The sequence below is a fragment of the Macrobrachium nipponense genome, chromosome 18 (genome assembly GCF_015104395.2).
Source record: "Macrobrachium nipponense isolate FS-2020 chromosome 18, ASM1510439v2, whole genome shotgun sequence".
In the NCBI taxonomy this organism is placed as follows: Eukaryota; Metazoa; Arthropoda; class Malacostraca; order Decapoda; family Palaemonidae; genus Macrobrachium; species Macrobrachium nipponense.
This window is the reverse complement of record NC_087211.1, coordinates 17,378,337-17,404,018: the sequence shown is the minus strand read 5'-3', so window position 1 is coordinate 17,404,018 and position 25,682 is coordinate 17,378,337. Positions and strand designations below refer to the sequence as shown.

General features: G+C 40.0%; 1 protein-coding gene across 2 annotated transcripts; it reads right to left on the bottom strand.

The window, feature by feature from the left end:
* Window positions 1-3,392: 3,392 nt before the first annotated feature.
* On the bottom strand, window positions 3,393-24,940 carry LOC135196886 (enoyl-CoA hydratase, mitochondrial-like). Of its 2 annotated transcripts, XR_010310508.1 has the most exons (9): window positions 24,695-24,940; window positions 20,932-21,132; window positions 18,295-18,481; window positions 16,764-16,906; window positions 16,379-16,498; window positions 14,839-14,906; window positions 6,748-6,852; window positions 5,614-5,677; window positions 3,393-3,525 (listed from the first exon to the last, which is right to left on the bottom strand). XR_010310508.1 is itself a non-coding variant. In XM_064223660.1 (8 exons), the coding sequence occupies exons 1-7, from the start codon at window positions 24,831-24,833 to the stop codon at window positions 6,787-6,789; spliced, it is 924 nt and encodes a 307-aa protein (XP_064079730.1). In that variant the 5' UTR covers window positions 24,834-24,940; the 3' UTR covers window positions 3,393-3,525; window positions 6,748-6,786. The 2 variants fall into 2 exon arrangements, 1 of the variants encoding a protein (XP_064079730.1); XM_064223660.1 differs by lacking the exon at window positions 5,614-5,677.
* Between the last annotated feature and the right edge of the window lie 742 nt (window positions 24,941-25,682).

The window sequence follows — 25,682 nt, the reverse complement described above, 5'->3', positions numbered from 1 at the left end:
TCCAGCGACGAAAGAGCTCTTGACGGAGCGACATAAGGCGGGAAGGCTTGATTTTGCCCAACGTCATGCTGAAAAGGGTTTGGACTTTTGGGGCAGGGTCATCTTTACTAACGAAAAGTGCTTCTCATCCACATCGCATGGGAAGCTGCATTGTTGGCGAACAGATAGAAATCGGTATGATAAGGAAAATCGTTACTTGCATCAATTATCAGTTGCATTCTTCTTTATATTAATTATTAATTTTCAGATTTTGTTCCATGGAAATGGACTGTCAAAATATACAAAGGGAGTTAACATAAATAAGAGTGCTATTTCTGAAATAAATATTAGTTAAGGGACAGTGGCATCATTTGCTCTTTTTCTCAAATATAATATTAAATAAATAATTACACAATAGAATTCTTTCAGTGTTGTTCATCACTGAGAATTTAAATTCTCCAAAGGTATAATATATATATATATATATATATATATATATATATATATATATATATATATATATATATATATATATATATATGATTTATATTATACACCCCATTTTTTTCTCTCATTCAGATATGAACCCTGTCCCCAAAATCGTGAGGTGGTTCGATCTGCCATGTCACCTGCGGGGTGTGTCTGCATGGTATAGGTGATGTGTTCCGTATCGAGGGACGATGTTACAGCAGCTAAGTATGTTGAGCTGCTGCAAACCTCCTTCTTTCCTTCGTTACGAGAAAGGAATTTTCCCTTCCCACCAGGGCCCATCCTGTTCACACTGCTCACGTTGTTCAAGAGTGGTTTGCCAGACAGGATAACCTGCTTCTTCTTGAATGGCCGAGCAAAGGAGCAGATGAATGTGATTGAACACGTGTGGGCCCAGATGGTGAACACATGGAAAATGGAACATGAGAGAACAACACAGCAACTCATGGCTCACATCAACTCTCAGTGGAAAATTTGTAGACGAGACCGCAGCAAATTTTCAACCTTGTTCATTCGATGCCCGACAGATTGAGGGAAGTGACTGAGAGAGAGGGTGGATGGTCAAGGTATTAGATTGTATAATATACATGTTATATTTTTTGTAATAGGACCTCAAATGTTCTCATTTTGTTCTCACTAGTTATTTGATTATATGTTTTAATAAACATAATTCACAACAAGTTTTATTATAACAATGATATTCTTGATAAAAAAAAATGGCATAATGCCTCCATACAATATTGAGAGTATTGCAGTAAACTGTCCTACTTACTCAGGCCCCACATGTTTTTGATGTCTTCCTAATCACCGTTTCTTGTTAACAGCATTGAATAATAGAACTGAATGACTCGCTGAGCACTGTTATCATACAGTGAGGTCGGTAACAGTATTGGCAAATTGCCTTAAGGCCCGTCCACACGGCCGAGCTTTGCTCGACGAACTTTGTTCGATGTGACGTCAGAAGCGGAGAAAATGCGGCAAAGTTCTGACTTTTCCCGCTGTTTCTCCGCTTCTGACGTCACATCGGACAAAGTTCGTCGACCAAAGCCTCGACCGTGTGGACGGGGCCTTACCTGTTATCTTTGTTCTCTGTTGTGTAGCCGATACAGATATGATACTTCGCCACTTATTTTCGCTTATAGGCTTCTTGAAGTCTATTAAAATAGTTTCCATTATTTGAAATGTAATGCTTTATATCCTACTGATATTTTCAATGTATCTTTGGTGTAAAACCTAAGTTATATGAACAAGAGTAAAAATGTGGCATATTTTTTCGCCGTCGTTCACGTTTCTGAGTATAGGGGTCATATGCTCTGTGGGACATTTTAAAAGGTAACTGTCAATTCAGTAGATGATACTCTCTTTATGTCAGCCACTATAAGGAAAGCCCAAATGACTTCACCTATCACCTGAGGTCAACGAAATATATAGTCTATAATATATCAGTGCATACATAATTTTAGAAAAACAACAGTTAACCCTTAAAATGTCAACCACGTCATATGACGTGTTGCAGAAGTCGTCCCACACATGTTGTTTACGTCATGTGACGTTCTTAAGTTTTTAATTTTGTGCGCCTTCATAGCTTATTGTATTGATATTGGTTCTGTACTACTTAGTGCCTCATTAGAGGTCTTGCTGGCCGTTTGCACTGCTCGTCTTCCATTTGTATGAACTGCGCGGGGGAGGGGAGGGGAGGGTGGCCTAGGAGGTTGTCAGTACGTCAGACCAGCTAATCCTGTGTGGCAAAGGATTAGTGGCGATAATTTTTTTGCCGCACACCTTCAATTTTGTATGAACTGCGCGGGGGAGGGGGAGGGGTGGGAGGGTGGCCCTAGGAGGTTGTCAGTACGTCAGACCAGCTAATCCTGTGTGGCAAAGGATTAGTGGCGATAATTTTTTGCCGCACACCTTCAATTTTGTTGATAGTATATCAGGAATAAAGTTTTTTTTATTCTATTTTTAATAATTCTATAATGGAACTGACTGTAGAGAGATCCAATCGTTAATTTCATGTTATGAAATGGGGTAATATATCAAGCGAACACTCAAGGGAACAAGAGCTTATGACATTACAGTATCAGAGATGAGAAATGTCTTTGCTTTGGTTATGATTATGGGTATTGTCAGGAAGGGCAATCTTCGATACTATTGGGTCACTGATCCTCTCCTGAATACGCTAATGACATATCAGAACTGCATACTGAGCGCAGGGGTTTTTCTTATCACTAAGTTAGCTAGTATAGTTGAGAGAGAGATATATAAGTTAGCTAGTATAAGAGAGAGAGAGGAAACGCACTGCAACCAATGCTGTAAACTTGGCTTACGTGATAAGGTTAAAATATCCTGTTATGATGTTCGTGATTTTCGGCAATACCAATATGTTGATCAATTTTAAGTATTGTGTAATGAATATGACCGATATATAATAATAGACACGGTTGTAGGATAACGTCTTGGCCGAAAGTTAAATGGAACCTTAATAAACAAACTTATATTACAAGTGAGACAATCTTCATTACAACTATATAAACTGCTCAGATTTTTTTTTACCCCGTGTGTGTGTGTGTGTGTGTCTTTCTCCAACCATTCCTAATAACTCCGCCCACCAAACGAACTCCAGAACTTATTGGTGGAACTCTTGTCAGCAGAGAAGGGGTTCTCCCCCCCATCTCCCTCAGTAAACACTGTTACCATGTAATTTTTCGAAGTCTCGCAAGACGGTGTACCAGGGAAACCTGTGTTCAACTGTACATACTATGTACTTGTGACAGTACTAGAGGAAAAGCAAGAAAAATGATTGTGAATGCTGAGAGAATCTTGTCCAGCAGTGAGTGGATCATCCACCCTTAATAAGTGGGGGGATATGTCACCCACCCCCACAGATGATGTCCATGTTTATATATAAGGCTTGGTAAAACAAGTTAACAATTGCCAACTTTATTAAAATGAATATGCATACTACAAATTCTTAAACTGTATCTTGGTTACTTCTAGTATACGTTTACCTTAATCTATTGGAAAAATCTTGCACTTTTCCATGGCCTCTAAACAAACCTGTAGAAAAAAAAATGTATAGAATGCAAAGTTAATTCAAATTCACAACACTATATATAAATACAATTCAATGGAACATACAATATCGAAGTTATCAAGCATTTTGAACACGCATTATCTCAAGAGTAAAATGTCGTATACACACAAGATATCAAATAGCAATAAGTGGATCAATATTTTTATTTATTATAATTATATATGATGCAGTATACTCCTGCATTAAAAGTACAGACAGATAGACATACAGACAGACAGACACACAAACTAACTTTTGCTTGTGTGAGGTATAAGCAACCAGACAAACTTATTTGCTGATACTTCCATAATTGTCATTTTACTTAGAAAATGTGCTTACTTTTAATAAAGTAACACTTAGAATAAAATAAGCACAGAACTTAGAGTGATTGAATGTGTTACAGACAAGAACAGTAATCAGTTGTAAGATACCCAACTCTATTTTTTATGGATTTACTATATATTCTCCTATATTTTCACAAACCTGAGAAAAAATACTACTTTACTAAATACCATTTGACAATACACACAGACATTTTAACACTTTAAGGATCAATTCAATGACAGATGCAACATACTAAAATGTTTTTCCATAGATTCTGACTCATGGTATACATACATGGAAAATTACAAATGCAAAATTTTGTACCTATTACAAAACTTTGAAAAAAAAAATGCAAAATTTCCAGTATTTAGTAATCACCGAAAAGCTTATCATTATGATATAAATACTTGTATAAAACTAATTCGCATTCAGGAGTTACAACAGAAATACTGTATATTATCTCAAAATAAAATTTTCCATATGCCATTAACTGAATTCATTCACATTTATAAATACTTTCATGTCATACACAATGAAACTTGTGCATGAACTGACACAAGACACAAATAAACAATAGATTTCTTGAAGAGGCTCAGCTTCTCAACAAACTTGATTTAAAGCACAATATTCTAAGAGATGTAAGGATGTTAACAGTTCCTAACCTAACCTAACTTTGCAGTATGCGTTTAGCACTACCCTGAGTTTCTTTCTTATTTATACTCTAACTATGGTCTCTTCCTACCAACATGTGCCACTCCTGTAAAAATGTCTTGATCCAAATTTGAGCCCTAACTGAGGATAAAACAGTTTTGGTCAGCCATGTCTTGTCAAGACTGATCAGGTACTAATATAAATGCCTATGAAATTATTTGCCTGCCTAGTTTGTGTACCTATTAATTTTAATATATAAGTGAAAACAATACGTAACACTGAAAAAATATAAATTAATATATTGGAGTGCCAGAATACATTATTAATGTTACAATATTTCATAAAAACAACCAGTGGATACTATACAGTGTGAAAATCACAGAAAAATATTATTGCTTGCACACACCTTAAAAATATCAAAGAAGTGGATGCAGAAAATATGCAGAAAAAACTGTTAAGAGTGACAACTGTTGGTGCAGTTTCATGCCAGAGAAATTAACAACAGAGGCAATATTTACGATTTATCAACAACTGGGGAGGTCTCATGTGAAAAGGATGAGACTTGACCACATATTCGTGAATGTCAAGAGGCAACTGACAGAGCACTAACACAAAGAATTAAATAATCACTTAGTTACACTACAAATGCACATGATATCAGAAAGACTCTATGACTTCATGATGTTACTGTACTAAACACAAGATCTATGGTGAAGACAGCAGCAAGTATATAACAGGAATTTGAAGTAACTGTTGGTGTCCCTCAGGAATCAGATTTAAGCTCTTTAGCTGTTTGTCATAGCAATGGAAGTAGCTACAAAAGTGCCAATGGAGGCTTTTGAAAGCTTGCAGAATTTGACAAAATACTAGAAGCAATATGTAATCAAAAGATGGAAGAGTGGGATGGAGAGGAGAGGATATCAAATCAATGTGTAAGGAACAAAACTTTCATATGATGCCTGGGATGAAGCTGGAAACTATTATGAATAAAGTAGCCAGAGCCAGATGAGCTCATTCAGAGGAAATTGGGAAGTAGGGAAGGCGATCATGTTACGGTGTAATTGCAAGCCTTAAAAGAGGCAGAACATTTCTATTACCTTGGGATACTTCGTGGGCTGTGAATCAGTTGCTGCAAGAACAGCAAGAAGCGATAGAAGTATTCTGGATGAATTGCAAAAACTGTTAGGCTACAGAGATCCCATAAGCTAACATACCAAACATTTATGATTTGTGTCTATGGTCGGTACTACTTCATTTCTTACATTTAGATCTACAGCTTTGTAGTGACAAGTTTATGCAAAAAGTACAAAGAATTCGAGAAGTTTAATGGGTATTGTGGTTATTACAATTACATACATATCTAACAAAAAAGTGACCATTAGATTCCGTATATATGGTGATTGAAATATAAATATAACATTCCCATTTCCCTTGAAGAGACCATCGACAAGTAAAAAAAAACTATCATGATGCTAAAAATATATTTCTTTATGTGCTCCAGTTTAGAAGAGGCAGCTAACTGTCTTACACCATCCTCCTTGAAATCAAGGAAACAACTTAGATCAATTTCCTTGTCAAGTGACTGGTAAACAACAGTTACAGACTTATGTACAGAAGACATTAAGAATAAGATAGATTAAGAAAAACTGAAGGCATTACAGTAGTACTTCCTGGCCAAAGGAGCAACCCATTGAATCAGCTGCTTTCTTCGCATAAAGGCCAATTCACATTAGAATACTATGACACACAAGATGCCACCATTAATACTGTCAATCTGCTTTAAGCCCACATATCTTTTGGAAGAGCCACTTGTTTGAAAAATTCATCGCAATTTATTTCGAGGAAGCATTATCATCATCATTATTATTAATCATTATAACTGTTGCTGGATATGTTATTGGGTGTTAATGTTGCTATTACTTACTTGTCCAAAAGTTCTTTACCCAAGATATAGATATGTAATGCAAAATACTGTCATATAGTGTCTTATCAAGCAAATAAAGGGGTTATGACACAACATTGCATTTGCAGGCCTTAATTTTTCCTTCAGAATCAGATCAAACTCATTAGTTACCATAATTTACATACTAATCTTAACTTTGAAACAAACTCCAAAATACTTATTCCCAAAATGCCCTCAGTTTAACCATTTTTATTCCAGACAACAAAAATATATGCCTTTTAATATAAAAACTTCTACTACTGTCCACTACTTAACAATAAGGTGTTACCTGCAAAATATATCCTGATATTTTGTGTGTTCAGTCAAATTAGCTGTCAGTAAATTCTGGCTTCCTCTTCTGGACAAATGCTTTCATTCCCTCTGCACGATCACTCTGTAAATGAAGAAAATGTTAACATGCTACAAAAAATGATATTGTTAGTATACAATAAAGTTTTGTACATACTTACCTGGCAGATATATACTTAGCTTAGGTCTCTGACGTCACGACAGAAAATTCAAAACTCGTGGCACACGCTACAGGTAGGTCAGGTGATCTACCTTACCCGCCGCTGGGAGGCGGGTGTAAGAAACCAGGTCCCCCTTTCTTCTTGTCAGGTTATTTTCTTCCACCTGTCTCCTGAGGGGAGGCTGGGCGGGCCATCAATCGTATATATCTGCCAGGTAAGTATGTACAAAACTTTATTGTATACTAACAATATCAATTTTTTGTACATGAACTTCTTCCCTGCCAGATATACTTAGCTGATTGACACCCTTGGTGAGGGAAAGAGACACATACTTACTTAGAAAGTGGGGACAACACATGTTAAAGGAATACATAATATAAACCTCTGTTCTTACCTGAATTTAGGCAGAAGACTTGATAGTTACTGTCTATTAGTCTGCGTTGCTAAGAGTCTCAGCGAGGGCGTGACCTATGGCTGAAGAACTCTTTGGGTCTACCAAATGGAACTGAGTCCACTTACTTGGCAGAATCCAAGCAGGATCTGGTCAATGGGGATCAACCCGCTTACATGCCAGAGCCTATCACTACCAATTGCAAGGAGCCTCAAGACAACAACCGATCACCTAACCAAATACTAACATTAGTATACGAAAGAAGGAGCTGCCTCCTGCAACCTCCTTCATACAACCAAAAACTCAAACTTAAAACTAACAGGGAAAAGGATTAAAAAGGATGTGTTTCAGCTCCCTGCCCCAGCACTGAATCCGCCGATACGTAAGGGCCTAGCCCAAAACACTTTTCATACGTAATCGATACGTCCTTTAGGTAGTGATTGAAGAAGACTGATTCACACCTCCAAAAGTGGCCTTCATAAGGTTTTGTAATGACAAATTCTTCTTGAAAGCCAAAGACGTCGCGATGGCCCGTACTTCGTGCGCCTTGACTTTCAGAAGGTTAAACTGTTGCTGATTGCAAGAAGTGTGTGCTTCTCTAATAACATTCCTGATAAAGAATGAGAGTGTTGCATTTTTAGATAAGGGCCTACTGGGGTCCCTTACAGAGCACCAGAGATTGCTTTCATTAGCAGCAAGTCTTTTCTTCCTCTGAAGATAATATTTCAGGCTTCTCACCGGGCAAAGAGATCTCTCCTCTTCTGTCCCAACTAAGGAGGATAAAGCTTTTGATTTCGAAGCTCCTGGCCACGGCGAAGAAGGGTTTTCATTCTTGGCTAGGAAAGCCGGAAGAAAAGAGCAAACCGCGGAGCCTCCTTGGAAACCTACCTCACCTTCTAGAGCCTGCAGCTCGCTGACCCTCTTCGCTGACTCTAACGCCACGAGAAAAAGAGTCTTCATCGAAAGTCTCTGAACGAAGCAGTATGGGGAGGTTCGAACCTTGAGGAACCTCAGGAAGAGCAGCACGACATCTAGATTCCAGCTAGGAACTAAGGAGGAGGTTCTTTTAACCGTTTCAAACGATCTGATTAAATCATGGAGGTCCTTGTCCTCAGATATGTTTAATCCTCTATGACGAAAAACTGAGGAAAGCATGCTCCTGTATCCCTTGATGGTGGAGACAACCAACCCGCATTTTTCCCTCAGGAAGATAAGGAAATCTGCTATCTGAGTCACAGAGGTACTGGAGGAGGAAACTTTATGAGTCCTGCACCAGCGTCGAAAAACATCCCACTTTGACTGGTAGACTCTAGATGTGGAAGGTCTACGTGCATTGGCAATAGCCCTTGCAGACTTTGCCGAAAAGCCCTTAGCTCTGACGAGACTCTTGATAGTCTGAATCCAGTCAGACTGAGCGCGGGGAGGTTTTTTGTGAAACTGTCGAAGTGGGGCTGTTGAGCAGATCGACTCTTAGAGGTAGGGATCTTGGGACATCCACCAGCCATTCCAGTACCTCTGTGAACCAGTCGTGGGCGGGCCAGAACAGAGCTATCAAAGTCATCCTTGCTCCTCTGAAGCTGCGAACTTCCTTAACGTTTCCCCCTAGAATCTTGAAAGGCGGGAACACGTAAAGATCCAGATTCCTCCAATCCATCAGGAATGCATCTATTGCCACTGCTCTTGGGTCTGCAATAGGGGAGCAGTATAGATCTATCCTCGCATTCCTGGAGGTCGCAAATAGATCGAGATGGGGCCTGCCCCACGTCCTCCACAGCTCCTGGCATACGTCCGCGTGCAGAGTCCCACTCTGAGGGAAGGACTTGATTCCTTCTGCTTAGCAGATCCGCTCTGACATTTCTTTCTTTCCCTCCTGTACGAACCTGGTGAGAAGCCTTATCTTCCTTTCCTCTGACCACAGGAGGAGCGATCTCGCTGTCTCGTACAGGGAGAAAGAGTGAGTCCCCCCCGTTTCCGAATGTAAGCCAGGGCTGTAGTGTTGTCCGAGTTGATCTGAACATATTTCCCTTTTACGAGGGGTTCAAAGGTCTTGAGAGCTAACCAAATCGCTGTTAGCTCTTCTTGTTGATGTGCCAGGACACCTGATCCCCCATCCAGGTGCCTGACACTTCTCTCGACCCGAGAGTAGCGCCCCAACCTATGTCCGAAGCGTCTGCATACAACACTAGGTTGGGGTTCCGAACCTGCAAGGAAAGGCCTTCCTTGAACAATAGAGGGTCTAGCCACCAACGTAGATCCTCCTTTATCTCTTGCGAAATCTTGAACGCAAAGTCCAGACCTTGAGATTTTCGATCCCAGTTCCTCGTCAGGAAGAACTGTAGGGGTCTGAGGTGCAACCTTCCTAGAGAAACGAATTGCTCCAGCGAGGAGAGTGTCCCCAACAGACTCATCCACTCCCTCGCTGTGCATACATCTTTCTCTAGAAAGATTGCTACCTTCTCCAAACCTCGGGTTATCCTCTCCGGGACGGATACGCCCAAAAAACCTGAGAAGCCATCAGAATCCCCAGATAGATACGCTCTTGACTGGGGATTAGCTGTGACTTCTCAAAATTCACTAGCAAACCCAGAGAAGCTGCTAGATCCAACGTCACTCGTAAGTCCTCCAGACATTTCTCCTTGGATTTGGCCCTGATAAGCCAATCGTCCAAGTAGAGGGAAATCCTCACTCCCTCGAGATGAAGCCACTGGGCAACGTTCTTCATCAGTCCTGTGAATACTTGGGGGGCCGCGGAAAGGCCGAAGCATAGGGCCCTGAACTGAAAAACGTTCCCTCCCCACATGAATCTGAGAAATTTGCGAGAAGAAGGATGGATCGGCACATGGAAGTAAGCGTCCTGAAGGTCCAGCGACACCATCCAGTCCCCGGGACGAAGAGCTTGCCTAAGACTGGATGGACGTCGTCTCCATAGCGAACTTCCTCTTCTTCACAAAGACATTCAGGGCGCTCACGTCCAGAACCGGTCTCCATCCTCCTGAGTTCTTGGGAACTAGAAACAGACGGTTGTAGAACCCCGCTGAAGAGGGTCCTGAACCATCTCTATTGCCTCTTTCTCTAACATCAGCTCTACCGCTAGAGCGAGGGCTTGATTCATTAGTAGGTCTTTGTATTTGGCCACCAGTGCCCTTGGAGTGGTGGTCAAGGGTGGTCTCGAGATAAAGGGAATGAGGTATCCCCTCTTGATGATCGCGAGGGACCAGTTGTCCGCCCCCTTTCGTGCCCAGACATCTGCAAAGTTCAGAAGTCTGGCACCCACAGTTGTCTGGAGGACACACGAACTACTTCTTGGCCCTAATAGACCGAGAGAAGGTCCTTCCTCTTCTAGGTGGTCTCGAACCTCTGGAGGAAGAAGAGCGAGACGAAGGTCCTCCTCGAAAGGGTTCTTGCCTACTTTGAGCCTCCTTCTTCGTCTTCTGTTGAAACGAAGGTTTCGGAATTCTAGCAGAGCGAGCCAGCATATCCTGCGTCGCTTTTGCTGATAACGAGCTGGAGATATCATTAATAGTCTTCTTGGGGAAGAGTTGCGGGGAAAGTTGTGAATACAGCAAGGAAGCTCTCTGTGCGTGAGAAACCGCCTTGGTAAGAAAAGAGCAGAAAACGGCCCTCTTCTTTACTACTCCTGCACCAAAAAGTGAAGCAATTTCCCCGGAACCGTCTCTCACTGCCTTGTCCATGCAAGACAGAACTGCGTGGAGGTCTTCAGGCGAAAGAGTGTCTTGCTCTTGAGTCCTCTTAGCCAACACTCCAAGGGTCCAGTCAAGAAAGTTAAAAACTTCTAAGACTCGGAACATTCCCTTCAGAAGGTGATCCAACTCGCTCATACCCCACGTCGTCTTCGCAGAATTCAGCGCCGAGCGACGTGCGGAATCAACCAACGAAGAGAAGTCCGAGTCTGCAGAAGAGGGAAGAGTCAGACCCAAGGGCTCTCCTGACTCGTACCAGAACCCCATCTTACCCGTCAGCTTGGACGGGGGAAAAGAAAAAACTGTCTTGCCTTTCTCTTCTTTTGAAACCAACCAGTCGTCAAAGTTCTTCAGAGCCTTCTTCATAGACACTGTAGGCTTCATCTTAACGACTGAAGACTTCTTAGCCGTATTGGTCGTTGAAAATAAGGACGGAGGAGACGGAGGAGCAACGGCCGAAAGAGACTCCCCAAAATCTTGCAAGAGGAGGTCTATCAATCTCTTATACGAAGAAACCGAAGCATCCTTGGGCAAATCTTCCTCCGAATCCCCAACAAATTCTTCCGAAGAATGACGTCTTGAAGCTCTACTGCCGGAGGAGAGCTAATCCTTGGAGAGCGCCTGTTCGGAGAGCGCCTACTGGGAGAAAAACCACTGGGAGAGCGCTTACACGGGGAGCGCCTACCAGGAGAGCGCCTCCCAGGAGAGAGCCTACTAGGAGAGCGCCTAGTTGGAGAGCGCCTACTAGGAGAGCGCCTACTTTGAGAGCGCCTCCCAGGAGAGAGCCTACTTGGGGAGCGCCTGCTAGGAGAGCGCCTACAAGTGGAGGCTCGTCTGTCGGAAACAGATTCTAACTCCACAGAAGAGCGTCTGGATAAGGGAGAGCGCCTATCAGGCTCTCTGCGCCTGCTAGGCTCTTGGCGCCTGCCATCCTCAATACGCCTGCCAGGCTCTTGATGCCTATTGGGCTCAAAACCCCTGCCAGGCTCTTGACGCCTGCCACGGGGAGAGAAAACATCCACAGATGAATCCCTGTCAGAAGCGCGGCGCTTACAAGGCTCTGAGCGCCTATCCGATCGGGAGTGATCTAACGGAGGAGAAAGCTTCCGTTGCCGCCTACCAGGCTCTTGGCGCCCTATAGGCTCTTGGCGCCTATAGGCTCTTGAACGCCTACTAGGCTCCGAGCGTCCGTTCAAAAGGAGAGTGGCCACCAGGCGAAGAACTCTTCCTTCGCTCCTGACGAAAAACGAGGCTCTTGACGTCTGTCAAGCTCTTGACGTCTGTCAACTCTTGAGCCTAATGAAGAGGAGCGGAAATCCTGAGGAGAGAGCCTGTCTGGCTCCTTACGCCTTACATGCTCACAACTCTTGCTGGGAAGAGAGGAGAGCCTACTCGGAGAAAGATCCCGAGCTCCAGCCTGCACTTCTGACCTCCTACTAACAGGCTCAAAAGCTTCTCTAGCCAGAGGAGATTTAGCCGAAGAAACGTTCTTAGACTTCTTCACCGGAAGTGAGGCGTCCTTCCGACGATGAGAAGTCCCGGCAATAGACTCCGCTAAAGCCGCAATCTGCGCCTGCAGACCCGCCAGGATACGCGCAGGAGATCTCTTAAACTCCTCTACAGGGGACGAAGTCCGAGAGCGAACAGGAGAAGCGTAACCGGACGAAATCTTGGTTCTCTTGCGTTCCACTTCTGGTTCTTCCGCGAAGGATTCGGGGCTGGTAGGAAGGGCGCAAGGATCCTTCCAGGGCCTCTTGAGAGGGCGAGACAACTCCGAGGCGCTCCATCTACGCTGAGGAGAAGGCGACGAAGATGACGAGAAGCACTGGCGCAATAACTCCTCCTTGGTTCGATCCAAGGCAGCCTGGGAACGAGCAACAGGAACTGCCGAGGGACGCCTGACCGGTGGGGGTTCTCCCTAACCTTCCTGCGGCTTTCGACTTTCCTCCTCCACTGGGTCTGGGAGTCTGGAAGGTGTCTAGGCCTGGAAGCGTTAGTGAGCCGGTCAGACGCACCCTCCACTGCACTAGGGGCACTGCACTGATCACTTGCACTATCATCACTCTTACCTTGTCGAGAGCGAGCGAGGCTCTCCTTACTCCTGATCGAGGCTCTCCCAGAAGCAACTTCCGAAAACGAATCTTTGGGTTCAAAGCTGGGCGCAGGGGCTGAAACTGGAGAAGGAACTACTTCTACTACAGGCTCAGCGTCAACTTCACTCACCCTCGATCTACTAGAGCTCCTTGAAGAAGCCTTGCGCACCCTATCCTTCTCTAACTTTCTCACATAAGAAGAAAGAGCCTTCCAACCATCCTCATCCAAATTCTCACACTCTTTGCAAGGGTTAATAAAAGAGCATTCATTCCCTCTACAAGACGTACATACAGAGTGAGGATCTAATGCAGCTTTAGGAAGCCTAACTTTACATTCCTTCACTGAACAAACCCTAAATAAACTAGGTTTCTTAATTTCAGAATCATCCATGATTAAAGATATTGTAAGAGAAATCCAAAAGAAAAATCCAAAAACAGTCCAAAAAGCGTATGCCAAGCCAACAAACAAAGGGTACTTCACCAAAATCCAAATCGTCGGCAACGAGAACGAATTTAACTATCGTAAGGACTGAACAACAGGTGTTGTCCAGCCGGCGACAGAAAATAATCTGACAAGAAAGGGGGACTGGTTCTTACACCCGCCTCCCAGCGGCGGGTAAGGTAGATCACCTGACCTACCTGTAGCGTGTGCCGCGAGTTTTGAATTTTCTGTCGTGACGTCAGAGACCTAAGCTAAGTATATATCTGGCAGGGAAGTTCATGTACAAAAAAAAAAAAATGTGTCTTGTGTACAAACCACTTCATGAGTGCATAAAATGCTGAAACATAAACTGGACACCTGTTTGTTTTTAAAATGCCTTTGCTGGCTACAGATGGCAGTTGATATTTTCAGTGAAAAATGTTGAAGAGGAAACAAAATTCATCACAACCACTCTAAAGGTACTCTTATCAAATCCTAGATCTACCTGTGGAATTACAACTTAAAGTCTGTATTATTTATATACAACATAAAGATAACCCATACAGTACTAGAAATTAACACAGCACATTTACCCTTTACTGTAATTAAAAGTTTATGTTCTGACTTCAAAATATTTGAAATATGAGCAAAGAAGTTTTACACACCACCCAGTGACATAACATAAATTCAAGCTCTTTAAATCAAGTTCAATATATATTCTGCATCTATTTAATTTAAGTGAATACAGCTCATTTACTTTTAATTTTACTCAGGCCTACAATGATGGGACTGTTAATTTGCATGACTTTCTTCATTATACTCTTTTACATTTGGTTAATAGCAAATAAACCAGTTTGAATTCCATACTTCTAATTAAGTATTAAGTCTTCACAACAATGTTATCAAAATGTCAGTTGAGAAACACATTGTAGAGAAATGTACTGTGTGTACTTATATCATTTCTCTATTTCCTTTTTTTTTATTCCCGGCATGAATATGTGATTTTGTATTTTGCTTCTAAAACACTAAGCAGTACTAAAAAATAACACCTGAGGTAAACAGATATAAAATCAATGATGTCTGTAGGTAATTATCTAATGGAGGGGTAGATGCTATACATTGTTGTTATACAAAGCCTACTTCTACACCCCATCAACAAATAAAAAAAAACATAAACAATCATTCACTGTATACAATTTAATTGTTTATTATGACAGCATGCTTACAAAAGTTTACTAAATAAAGGAAAAAGTATAGGTCTATTAAAGAGAAGGGTCTGAGGCATTTCTATGCTGTTTACTTACTGTAGCAAAAGTTGAATGGAACAGTTTCTTCTCATAATTGAGGCCTTCGCTCAGTGACAATTCATAAGCTGCAAAGAAAAGGCAAGGATTAAATTTAAAAGTTCCTAATATAAAATAAAAACAAGAAATTCATATTCAAGTAAAATTTGTAAAGTACTTTCATAAATGTATTTAAAAGCTGTTGGGAGGTTATGCCATCTGGCATTGAAGCTTGAAGGTTGGCAAAATATTACTAACCGTACAATCATAAAAATTTGGCGTTTGTGCCTGAAAACTGCTCCTTGGTGAATCTTAAGTGTCTGTAACCTCTCTGAATGAGAAATTGAAAGAGCCAAAAGTCAAGTTTCATAAAGCTGTAAACGACAATTCATGTTTCAAATATTGCTCAAAGTGTCTGATGCATATTCACATTCAAGTGTTTCCAGATAACCTGAACATATCACACGTTAAGCAGATCTGTTTTTCTAAGTTTTCATGAGATTTACATTCGTGTTATAATTTTTTTTTTTAATTCAAATAATTTCATTTCATCTCAGAGAAACTATTGACAGCATTTATAGAAATCTCCCTTAATTTTGTATCCAAAGGTCACTTCAGGGGAGCTAATGATTGTAAATACAAATTTATTCTACATTCTTAACTTAGCTGTCAACACTTCTGAAACACAACAGCGAAAGTTTGCACTATTTGGGCATGTACATTATGAAGTGCAAGAACCAAGTCTTATGTGATATCTTGATCCCACTGGAAACGAGAATATAAAAATATTTATTCACAATGATCAGTACTGCACACATTCAGTAATGATTTTCATTATGCACATTCAACTTAGCAAAAATACACACATGCACCATCAAAAGTCAGAGAAAAATTTGCTATCCACTGAATGCAGGGAAATATTCTGTTGATATTAATGTGGGTCTTTTTGCTTTTTTTGTTGTAACTTCAAATCCAAATGTTGGAAAATAAGAATGAACTACTAAAAACAAAATGAAGAAAACTTAAATCGAACACACACAAAATTTGGCTCAACATTTACATGAAGCCAGCAATAACCAGCCTTTAAGTAATAACTAACATTCTTTTACTTTTTAAAGATATGAAAAAGAAGGATTAACTCAGATGACGAAGAAAAGAATTGAATGAACAAAAAAATGGATTAAAGAGAAATATATAATTCCATGAAGCTGGAGAGGTTTCGAGCCATGTTTATAGTCAGCAAAACTTGCGTATGTTAGCAGTCACCTAAAGCTCCTTTTTCAATAAAGATTTCAAAATGGCTTTGTCTGGGCACATTGCAATAGCCTTCTGGTCCTTATATGATTAGTGGGTTTGCTATGAAGACCTTGCAATTATAGTCAAGCTAAATATGAGTTTACAAATGACTTCAAAATACTGCATGTATATCATCACTCATATACATTTCTATTAGATCACAAATACTAACCCCTGCACCACTTTGCTTGACAAAGTTAAGAACTTTCAAAATGTACTACGATTACCTGCAAATGCACAAATCAACAGCTAATAAGTTACTCACATTTGTTGACTGCCTCCTTACACATTCCTACGATAACTTTAGAATGTGTTGCAATTTTTTCTCCAATTTTGATAGCTTCACTTACAAGCTGATCTGGAGGGTGCACTGAACTTACTAAGCCTGTAATATAAATGTTAATTAATATGAAAGATATTGATTAATTGGGCAAACATAATCTAAGAAAGAGATCTGAATTAGTAAGTTAAAAATTATTGTTAACATTTCTAACTTTAGCTAAGATGTATCCAATGTTTATCATTCAAGTGAATATATCTATCTGTAAAAATGCAAAATTTTCTGAAAAGGCACTCAAACAAATAATATAAAAATAAAAATAACAATATGTACTGGTTACTTTGAATTCACGTTTGCATTATATACTGACCCCAGTCATTAGCCTGCTGTGCCGTAATCATATCTCCGGTTAGACACATCTGCATAGCTCGAGATTTTCCAATAGCCTTTGCAAGGCGCTGAGAACCACCAGCTCCTGGGATTGTGCCAATGATAATTTCTGGTTGTCCAAATCTAAAAATTAATGACAAGAAAATGAAACAATAACAATGATAATACGTCATACTACGCGATTGCAAACTATGCTTTAGCAACTGCCATACCTTAATCGTGAAAAAAGTTTGAAAATTATATTTCATAATGCAGAATGCTTTTTAAAATTTTAAGCAAACTCAAGTACTATTCTTCAAATGACTGGTTGGTCAAAAGAAATTTTTTGCTAGACACAAGAGCCAATGATTTTCATGTCACTTCAAATGATGAGCTAATTCTATTTTGCCATGAAATCAAGATGCAACACTGCAATGGTAAGAAAGTAGACTGATTTGGAGAAACAAATCCAAAGTTAAGTACATGTACATATATTTAAAAATAAATCTCTACAGAGAGCCTTTGGGAATCTGTTTGACCGAAAAGGGGAATTGATCAGTTTCCTATTAGAAAGCTCTCTCTAAAAATGTATCATTAGATATACTACATACTCCTACTTAACTGTAAATTTGTTTCTCCATTTCAAGACTAATGCTACTATGGGTATTTTTTTTATTAAAGACAGATTTGTTTTGCAGGTCCAAAACACTAAAAACAACAATGAATACATATTCTGCTGAACCTTCATCACTGATGTCAACTTCTGGTCATACATTTTACTTAAAGACTCCACTTAAGGAGTTAGAAGATTCATGAACAATCTCCAAGGTTAAGAATTAACTGAATCCAAGATTGGCAAATTAAGAATCACCTTACTTTTTGTTTACTTTTGGTAATACAGTACAGTTAACTTGAAAGCTTCCAATTTGATGAAAATATGATATACTAGCTGGTGTAATTTACCACACACTGGGCTCTCAAATGGGTTTATGCTAACTTCATTTACCATTATTAAAAGCTAATAATTTAGAGATATAAGGCAGCGAGGTAAATACAGTTTCGTCTTACGACGTTCCGAGGTTAAGGCGCTTTTCAATTATATTCATCAGAAATTATTTCCAGGGTTACGACGCCTACAATGCTGATCTGGCAGAAGAAATATGACACCAAAAATGCAAAATAATCAATATTTGAAGGTTTTTTTTTATGAAAAATGCAACAAGAATGCAGTTTACACAGTTTTTAATGCACCCATAGCATTAAAAGTAAGGTTTTCTTAGGATTTTTGACGATGTTCCGGCTTACGACGATTTTCAGCTTACAATGCGTCTCAAGAACGGAACCCTCGTCGTAACCCGGTGGCTGCCTAGTTCCACAGAGTAGTAGGTCACAGGCTATTAGGCCATAAATTAGCATTCGCTCAGATCTTGGAAGCTTTGTTATACTTTACTCTGGTCAAGCCACCATTAGCCCACACTATCATACACAGTGTAAGGAGAACATAAAGTCAAAGCCTAAACAACAAGACTCACTTGGCTTTTTCTCCTGCTAATATAATGTCACACATCATAGCGACTTCACAGCCACCACCCAGAGCGTATCCATTCACTGCTGCAATGATGGGTTTCCGGATTCTTGTTACGCCGTCCCAATGCGCAAGGAAATTGGACTTCACACAGTCAACATATTCAATATTCTCCATTTGCTTAATGTCTGCACCTAGGATGAAAATGGTAAAGGAATAATAGAGTAACCCTCCAATTCTTCATGGTCCATGTGGATGCACTTGACGGATCATTAACCTTTCACAAAAGTTTTATTCAAATCATCTATTCTGAGAATAGTAGTGTCATAGCCTATACTCTTGAAATATCAAATCTTGCATTCACAATCAATTTAGAATTGATTGGTAAAGAATCATGAGTTCTTAAGTTTTATGTGAAAAAAATTAAAATGTAGACTATTATATATAAGTGCTCTTAGCTCATAGACAACATTCAAATTCTTTCATATTATTTTTGATGTACCATTGGTACTGAGAAGCAAAACAGTTTTTAGAAACCCATGAAAAATACATGACACAATATTGAAGAGACAATGAATTCCTAAGACATTAGGAAAGTCAACATGACTAACATGACTTACTCCTCATTTATCAATGTCAGCCAGTATTAACATATTAACACCATGCCTTTCACTCCCAAGGCTCAGGAACTGGAACATAAAATCATACAAAAATGTACTCATGTCATACTTTGATCGCCACAGTTTTTATATCAGAATTTCCCCTCCCCTCCTGTCTGAGGCATTTCTTTTTTTTGGGGGGGGCCTAAATTCCTAACAGTTCTATGTCTCCAGACGAGATGAGAAAAATGAATTGGCATGATAAACTAGCAACAGTCAGTGAGACGTTTCTTCTAGCATCATGGTTACTTACCTAAGAGAATTATGTAAGCTTTTCCATTATTATTTTCTAAGCCATGCTACTGATCTCTGTTCTGCTCCCTCCATACCTACTACTTTCCTAACAAACAGTTCCTTACCCCTTTCTCATCACACATGAAAACTCGTGAGACCTCAATCTATCTTCCAGCCACTGGAAACTCCATTTCTGTGAATTCCTTACTTGTAAAATGATCTTCCCACTACATTCCAGCCATGAATCTTAACATTTTGCAGTTGTAGAAAACAGATGTTACCCTGTAATCTGCAGGATAAAAGGGCACGCACCAAGAGTACATTATTAGCCACGTCACCCTTCTCCAGTCTTAAACCATGGCTCAATCCTAACTTTGTCATTCAGCATCTTTCTTCTATCACAAATTTCACTGTATAAATATGGGCATTTTTTTTCCTCTCTGCACATGTAAGGCTAAGGCCCCACCGAATCCGTTGCGGCGCGTCACGTGCGTCCAACACGGCTACGCGTTTTGTGCGTTTCGATCAACTGTCATAGTTCAAACACGAGTGGCCCCACACGGCGCATGAGCGTGCGTGGCGTCAGGTGCGTTACCGGACTCGACGCACAAGGAACAAAACATTTTGTTTTTAGCCGCACGTGGACGTGCGTCTCCGAGCTGGGGTCCGCATGAAGGAAGAAATTGTGGTAGACCTACAACACCTGCATTTGAACCACATGCCCAACTTTGAGTTATGATCAAATGTGATGATTAGTGGTTATGATAAAGGATTAAAGTATTTTTTTATTATATTCTAATGGATACATTTATGTAAATATCTTTGTTTCAGAAGTTTCAAAGTGTTCAGTTCACACACAATTCTATGTATCTTAATTTTTGTATTAAATAAAATAAAGTGCAACTTTAATTTCGAAATCAGTAATCCTTCCCTCAGAGTTACTACAAATTTCTTACGTTGATACGGATCTTCTGTAATTAGTATACAATTTTGATATTCAAGATATAATGCCCTCGTGAATTAAGTCAAATGTTTTCGGTGGCATCCGACAATATTATAAAAAAAAAAAACTTGTCTGGACGCTATCGTAACTTATGAAAGAGTTTTGCATATTCCCCACTCTTTCCTCATCTAAAGTTATGTCATAAGTCCAGATCTTCCTACTGTTCAACCCCTCTAATTTGGTTGACAGCACCGAGTCAGAGGAAAACCTCGCATGCTCCCTTCATAACGGCAAGTACTGCTGAAGTTTGAATTGTCCGTCTTATAACCGTCACTCGCTTGTCTGGTTGGGCCACACGCGCAGCAGACGGAGACGCTTGTAGACGGATAGCCGTGTTGGACGCACACAATGCGCCGCGACGGATTCGGTGGGGCCTTAGCCTAAGTGCTTCCTGCAGACTGAATAACTTTAAATTCTAAAACCTTGTATCTCTTCCAGACTAATTACCACAAAATAAGATTGTGACTCTATGAAGCTACAGCGATAGCTATTAACGTACCACAACTGTTTAGCTATTATCTTCATTATTGTTTTTTTCTAACAAGTGGGTAATCTATTATCCCATTAAAACTGTATCCTCATTAAGAAGGTAAACACATTTCAAAAATGGCAAATGCTGATGAGAAAAATGAATTGGCATGATAAACTAGCAACAGTCAATGATACATTCCTTCTAGCCCCATGGTTACTCACCTAAGAGAATTATGTCTGCTTTTCTTGACAAAATCTTACAAATAGGAAAACTTACCTGCAGCAAAGGCTTTTTCACTACCAGTAATAACAACAGCAGCTACTGATGGATCTGCATCTAAGGTCTTCAGGGCATCATTTAATTCAATCATCAAAGGGTCACACAGAGCATTGAGAGCCTTTGGGCGATTCAGAGTGACTAGGCCCACACAACCACCATCACCTTTTTTGTCAACCAAAATGTGTTCATATGTGGACTCTGTAATAAGAAAAATTTCATATCATTTTCGAGTACCTCACATAATAACATAAGGGAAGCACAACATACTAATTCCCAATATTTTGACCACTGTAGGTTGGCATACCTTTGTAAGCTAGCACCTAACAGTATGATGGATACGTTACGGAGATGATGAAGAAGTGTCCCCTGACCATAGCTCTTCATCTGCAGCAAGTAACACCTAACCTAATACAACCAAGAGTTTATGAGTAATGAACCTAAAATGGGAAAAGTTGACTGTCATGTCCAAGCATTCACCAATAAAACAGATTGGATATTTAAATTTTGCTTAAAAAGTAATGAAGTATAAAATGACTGAATATTGTGAACTGTATGCTTAACTTGTACAGCCTCCTTTTTAATCAGTCATGAGCTCTAAGAGTAACTTCTCAATCAGGAGGGGTTATTTTAGTAACATGCTTCTTTACTCATTTCAAGGAATGAAACAGCCTTGAAGCAGCCTTCTTTAAGTCTTTAGTCAAGCCTTTCCGAGCACAAATGGGTAGCCCTAATAGGACAAAGCATGTTTTCTTAATTCTTGGTATGGGTAGCAGGAATGGGAATTGAGAAAGGGAGTACAATGGCTTGAACTTGAACTCCTGAAGACTGAATCCTACCCAATAAGTAAAGAAAAAAGAAAATGGGTCCGGTTCTTGGAATGTGATACTCTCTTTGCTGTAGCAAAGGCAAAAAGACAGAGAACTTAGATTAAGGAGAGAGGCCTGAATCAAAAGCATGTACGGAGGCTCATTCAGGCTAAAGAAATACACCAGAAAACGTACCATAAAGGTTGACTTACAACCGTGGTGATACATATATCCAAATAAACCCACAACGTTCTTCTTAAATCAATAAATTGTAAATTCACAGGAAGTTTTCTAATGGAACTCTGGCTCGTTCTTCTTAAATCAATAAACTGTAAATTCACAGGAAGTTTTCTAATGGAACTCGGCTTTTAGCAAGACAAAATGAAAAAATCAATCATTCACAAACAGGACAATCCTTCTCACGCTCTTGCTAAACCCAAGCAAGCAAAAGAAAACAACAGAAAAAACCCAAGATACTGTATATGAAATTAGAAGTGAAAGATACACTACATGAATTGATCACTTGAATATAGCCTACACAAAAATAAATCCAGAGTGTCTGCAACTGATGGATCTTGGTATCAAGCTATGACTGGATGTCACAGCAGTGTCTCCAACACTATGCCAAAACTGGCCCCAGGGAACAGCTGTGGAAATGTGGATGGACAAGTGGATGAGCTGGATGAAGCAGACCCAGTACCAGGCATGGTGCACAATTATGAGTGCCGAGAACACCACACTGCAAATGAGACCCATTCTACTTTGCATGTCTGTGGACTTCACAAATAGGTTCCAAAAAACCAAAACTATTAGCAGCCAAGACAAATATCAACTCAATCTAAATCTACTGGAAGGAATGGGATGTGCAAAAACACTACAGCAAGGTCCTGCTTTGCAAAAAAAATCTCCATCAACTAATGAGTAAGAGCAAGATCTTAGTCCACATCATTCTCAGGCTAACAGGAACTAAGTGGTTTTAAATATGAAATAATAGTTTTTCTGATTTTTTTTTTAAGTGACTTTTTATGCAACTAGTTCTGTTTCATCAAACTCATTTGCTTAACTACTTTCACCCAATTTAAGGATACTGATGAAGTTGAAGTCATATAATCATGCAACTCAGCATTATTTCTGATTAAAGGCTAACAGGGTCAGGATAAGTAGGGAGGGCTTTGGGCCCTCCAAGGTTAGGAACAACATAGTGTTGTACGTTGGGTTATGATTTCATTCTAAAATTTACAACAGCTTAGGTCAGTTTAAGCTGGGGGGACTAAGTTTTCCTCAGCCAAGTAAAACACACTGCCTTAAGTTAGGTAAGGTTAGGATGCATCTCCTTACAGTCTTCACTCATTTATGTACGGTAAATGTGATAATCCAAGCATTTCTAACAGAAATGATAAATTCATCAATATGAAATAAAAAGCTATTAAATAATGCATCTAATTTATGTTTACAAGTAACCTATACACTTTTTTTTGTGTTATGTAAATTATTGTTATTGATATGTCAACAGGTAGCCTATTTCCTTTAGCAAGGAAAACCCAATCCTTCAATAAAAAACAAGAAAACTAAACTATATATGTACTACTATCAGACTATGATTACATACACACACAAAACGGGTTGGCATCCCTCAGGCCTTTAAAATTACTATCAGGTTGCTCCTGTGATATTTCAATTACATATTAGTGAACATGAATACTGGAAAGCACCTATAATGGCCATTTTAGCATATTTCATATGGGAATATAAGTGAAAACAGAATGAATTAGCCTTAGTAGGTATTTACTGATAAAAATATAAAGGCATGTCATTGCCATTATTAGTTTTTAGTATTCAATTCTAAGGTCTTGGGCACTCAAAGGAGATAGCATGGCCTAGCCTAGGCTAGAACCTGCATTCAAAGGTAGCCTAGCCCAAGATCAGTTTCTAGATAAAATTGCTGACTACTACCACAGCCTGCTTCCAGCCAATTGTTTGCCATGATACTTATTGTCTTTTGTGTATGCTTTTGTTATGTTAATGATCTTTTGTTTATGATTTTACATACTATTTATCTGTATTTCACTTTCATGACTTACGGAGCTTGAAGTCTGGTTAGGTAAGGGCAAATCTGAAGTCTACTACAGTAGCCTGGTTCCTGACAATTGCCAACTGGAATAGTTATAGCCTTTTCTTTATGGTGTTCTTTGTGATCATGCCTTTATTCTGTTTATGAAATTTGTTGTCTTTTGTTTATAATTTTACATTCATCCCCAAAGGGTGGGTAGTAACTCTGCCCATCTTACACGTGAACTGGTAGTTACCACATCTAGGGGGCGTGGTAGCCTAGCAGTCTTCAGTTTTACCTACGTAAGTTAGGTCAGGTTAGGTTAGGAAAGGAGGGGGGGAGGGTGTACAGGTTCACTCCCCAACCCGCCTCCACAGTTTAGGTAGTACCTAGTAGGTAGGCTAAAGACTCCAGGACTCTCCCTCTCCCCAGCAGGTTAGGTTAAGATGCATCCCTGAACTTCTCTCTACGAATTCCACTACGGGACAACTCGGATGGGTGGGGAGGGGGCTGGAGAATGCTGAACAATGAATTTCACATAGGCTATTATTGAAGGCCCACTGGTCATGGTCAGGGTCACAGAAAGAGGGGTTTATTTCCCCTTTGGCATTACTATACCTAGCCTGGTGTTGATCTTGGGGGGCTTAAAAATATTGTTAAATAATGCTGAATAATGAATTTTACGTAATGAAGGCTGGCTAGCCAAGGCCAAGATCACGGTAAGAGGGGTACCTCTATTACCTAATTCATACCCTTTGACATCGGTCTGGCGATGACCTTTGGGGGGAGGGGGAGGGTCAAAATGTTAAGATTAATGTTATAAAATGTTGAATAATGAATTTTACGTAATGAAGACCTCTTAGCCAAGGCCAAGGTCACGGTATGGGTAAGGGAACCTTCTCACCCTTGGACATCAATCTAGCGTTGACGAGAGCGAGGGAGGGAATCGGCTGCTGAAAAATCCTTCCGCGACTCTGAATATGTCTTCCTTCCCTAAGGACACTGCACAGCTGCAGGACACGACCTTTCATGAGAGCTGCCATGGCGTCGTAGTTCGGACTTCGTTCCCCAAAAGCAAATTTTATCTAGCCAAGCGCCCCGCAACAACCGGAATAAGTCGCTCCGATCAAGGTCCGATAAGTGTAGTAGTAGTAGTGGTGTGGATCCGTCTCTTGAACGGCTCCTCTTTGGCTCGTTCTACTTCTTCTTTTAATCGTGTTTATCTCATGGAATTGTAACTCTAATGTCGCATCTCTTATAGATTCCATCAGATTTTCAATTTCTTCTTTCGACAGATCTGCAAATAGAAGGATGTTAGCTGTTAATTTCTCTTCATTTCCTTTTTCTCGTTCAATGTCTCATTTTTGCTTGTTCAATGTTGTCTATGCAGTGCGTGATATTATAGAAAAATACTTTTCTATTTCAGAGTTCAGACTTCAGGGAACACTGAGAAGAAGCAGCGGTCTTAAATAGAAGAAGAAAAAAAAGAAGACCTTCGTCCTGGACTTGGTTCGGTATCGATCTCTCCTTTGCAACGGCGCCTCCGTTTTCTATTTGGTTTGACATTTCTGTCTTTTACTTTACTTTATCTTGTTCTCCTTCCTTCCACGGATAGGTTATATAATTTTCATTGACTTGTCAACCCGATAAGGATAGACGGTTTCCTTTTTTTTTTTATTTCTGTTCTCTTTACAGAGCTGTTTGCTCTTAATATAAAAAACTTATTACTGCAACTACACACGTCGTCTCTTGATTTTCACTTCCCCTTTATTGTATAAAACTTCTCTCTTCTCTTTCTATATTTTCTTTTTATTTATCATCATCCTTACTGCTAGAATCTCCCAAAATTATTCTTCCCTATGGTGTTTTATTACTGGGTTTCCACATTACTG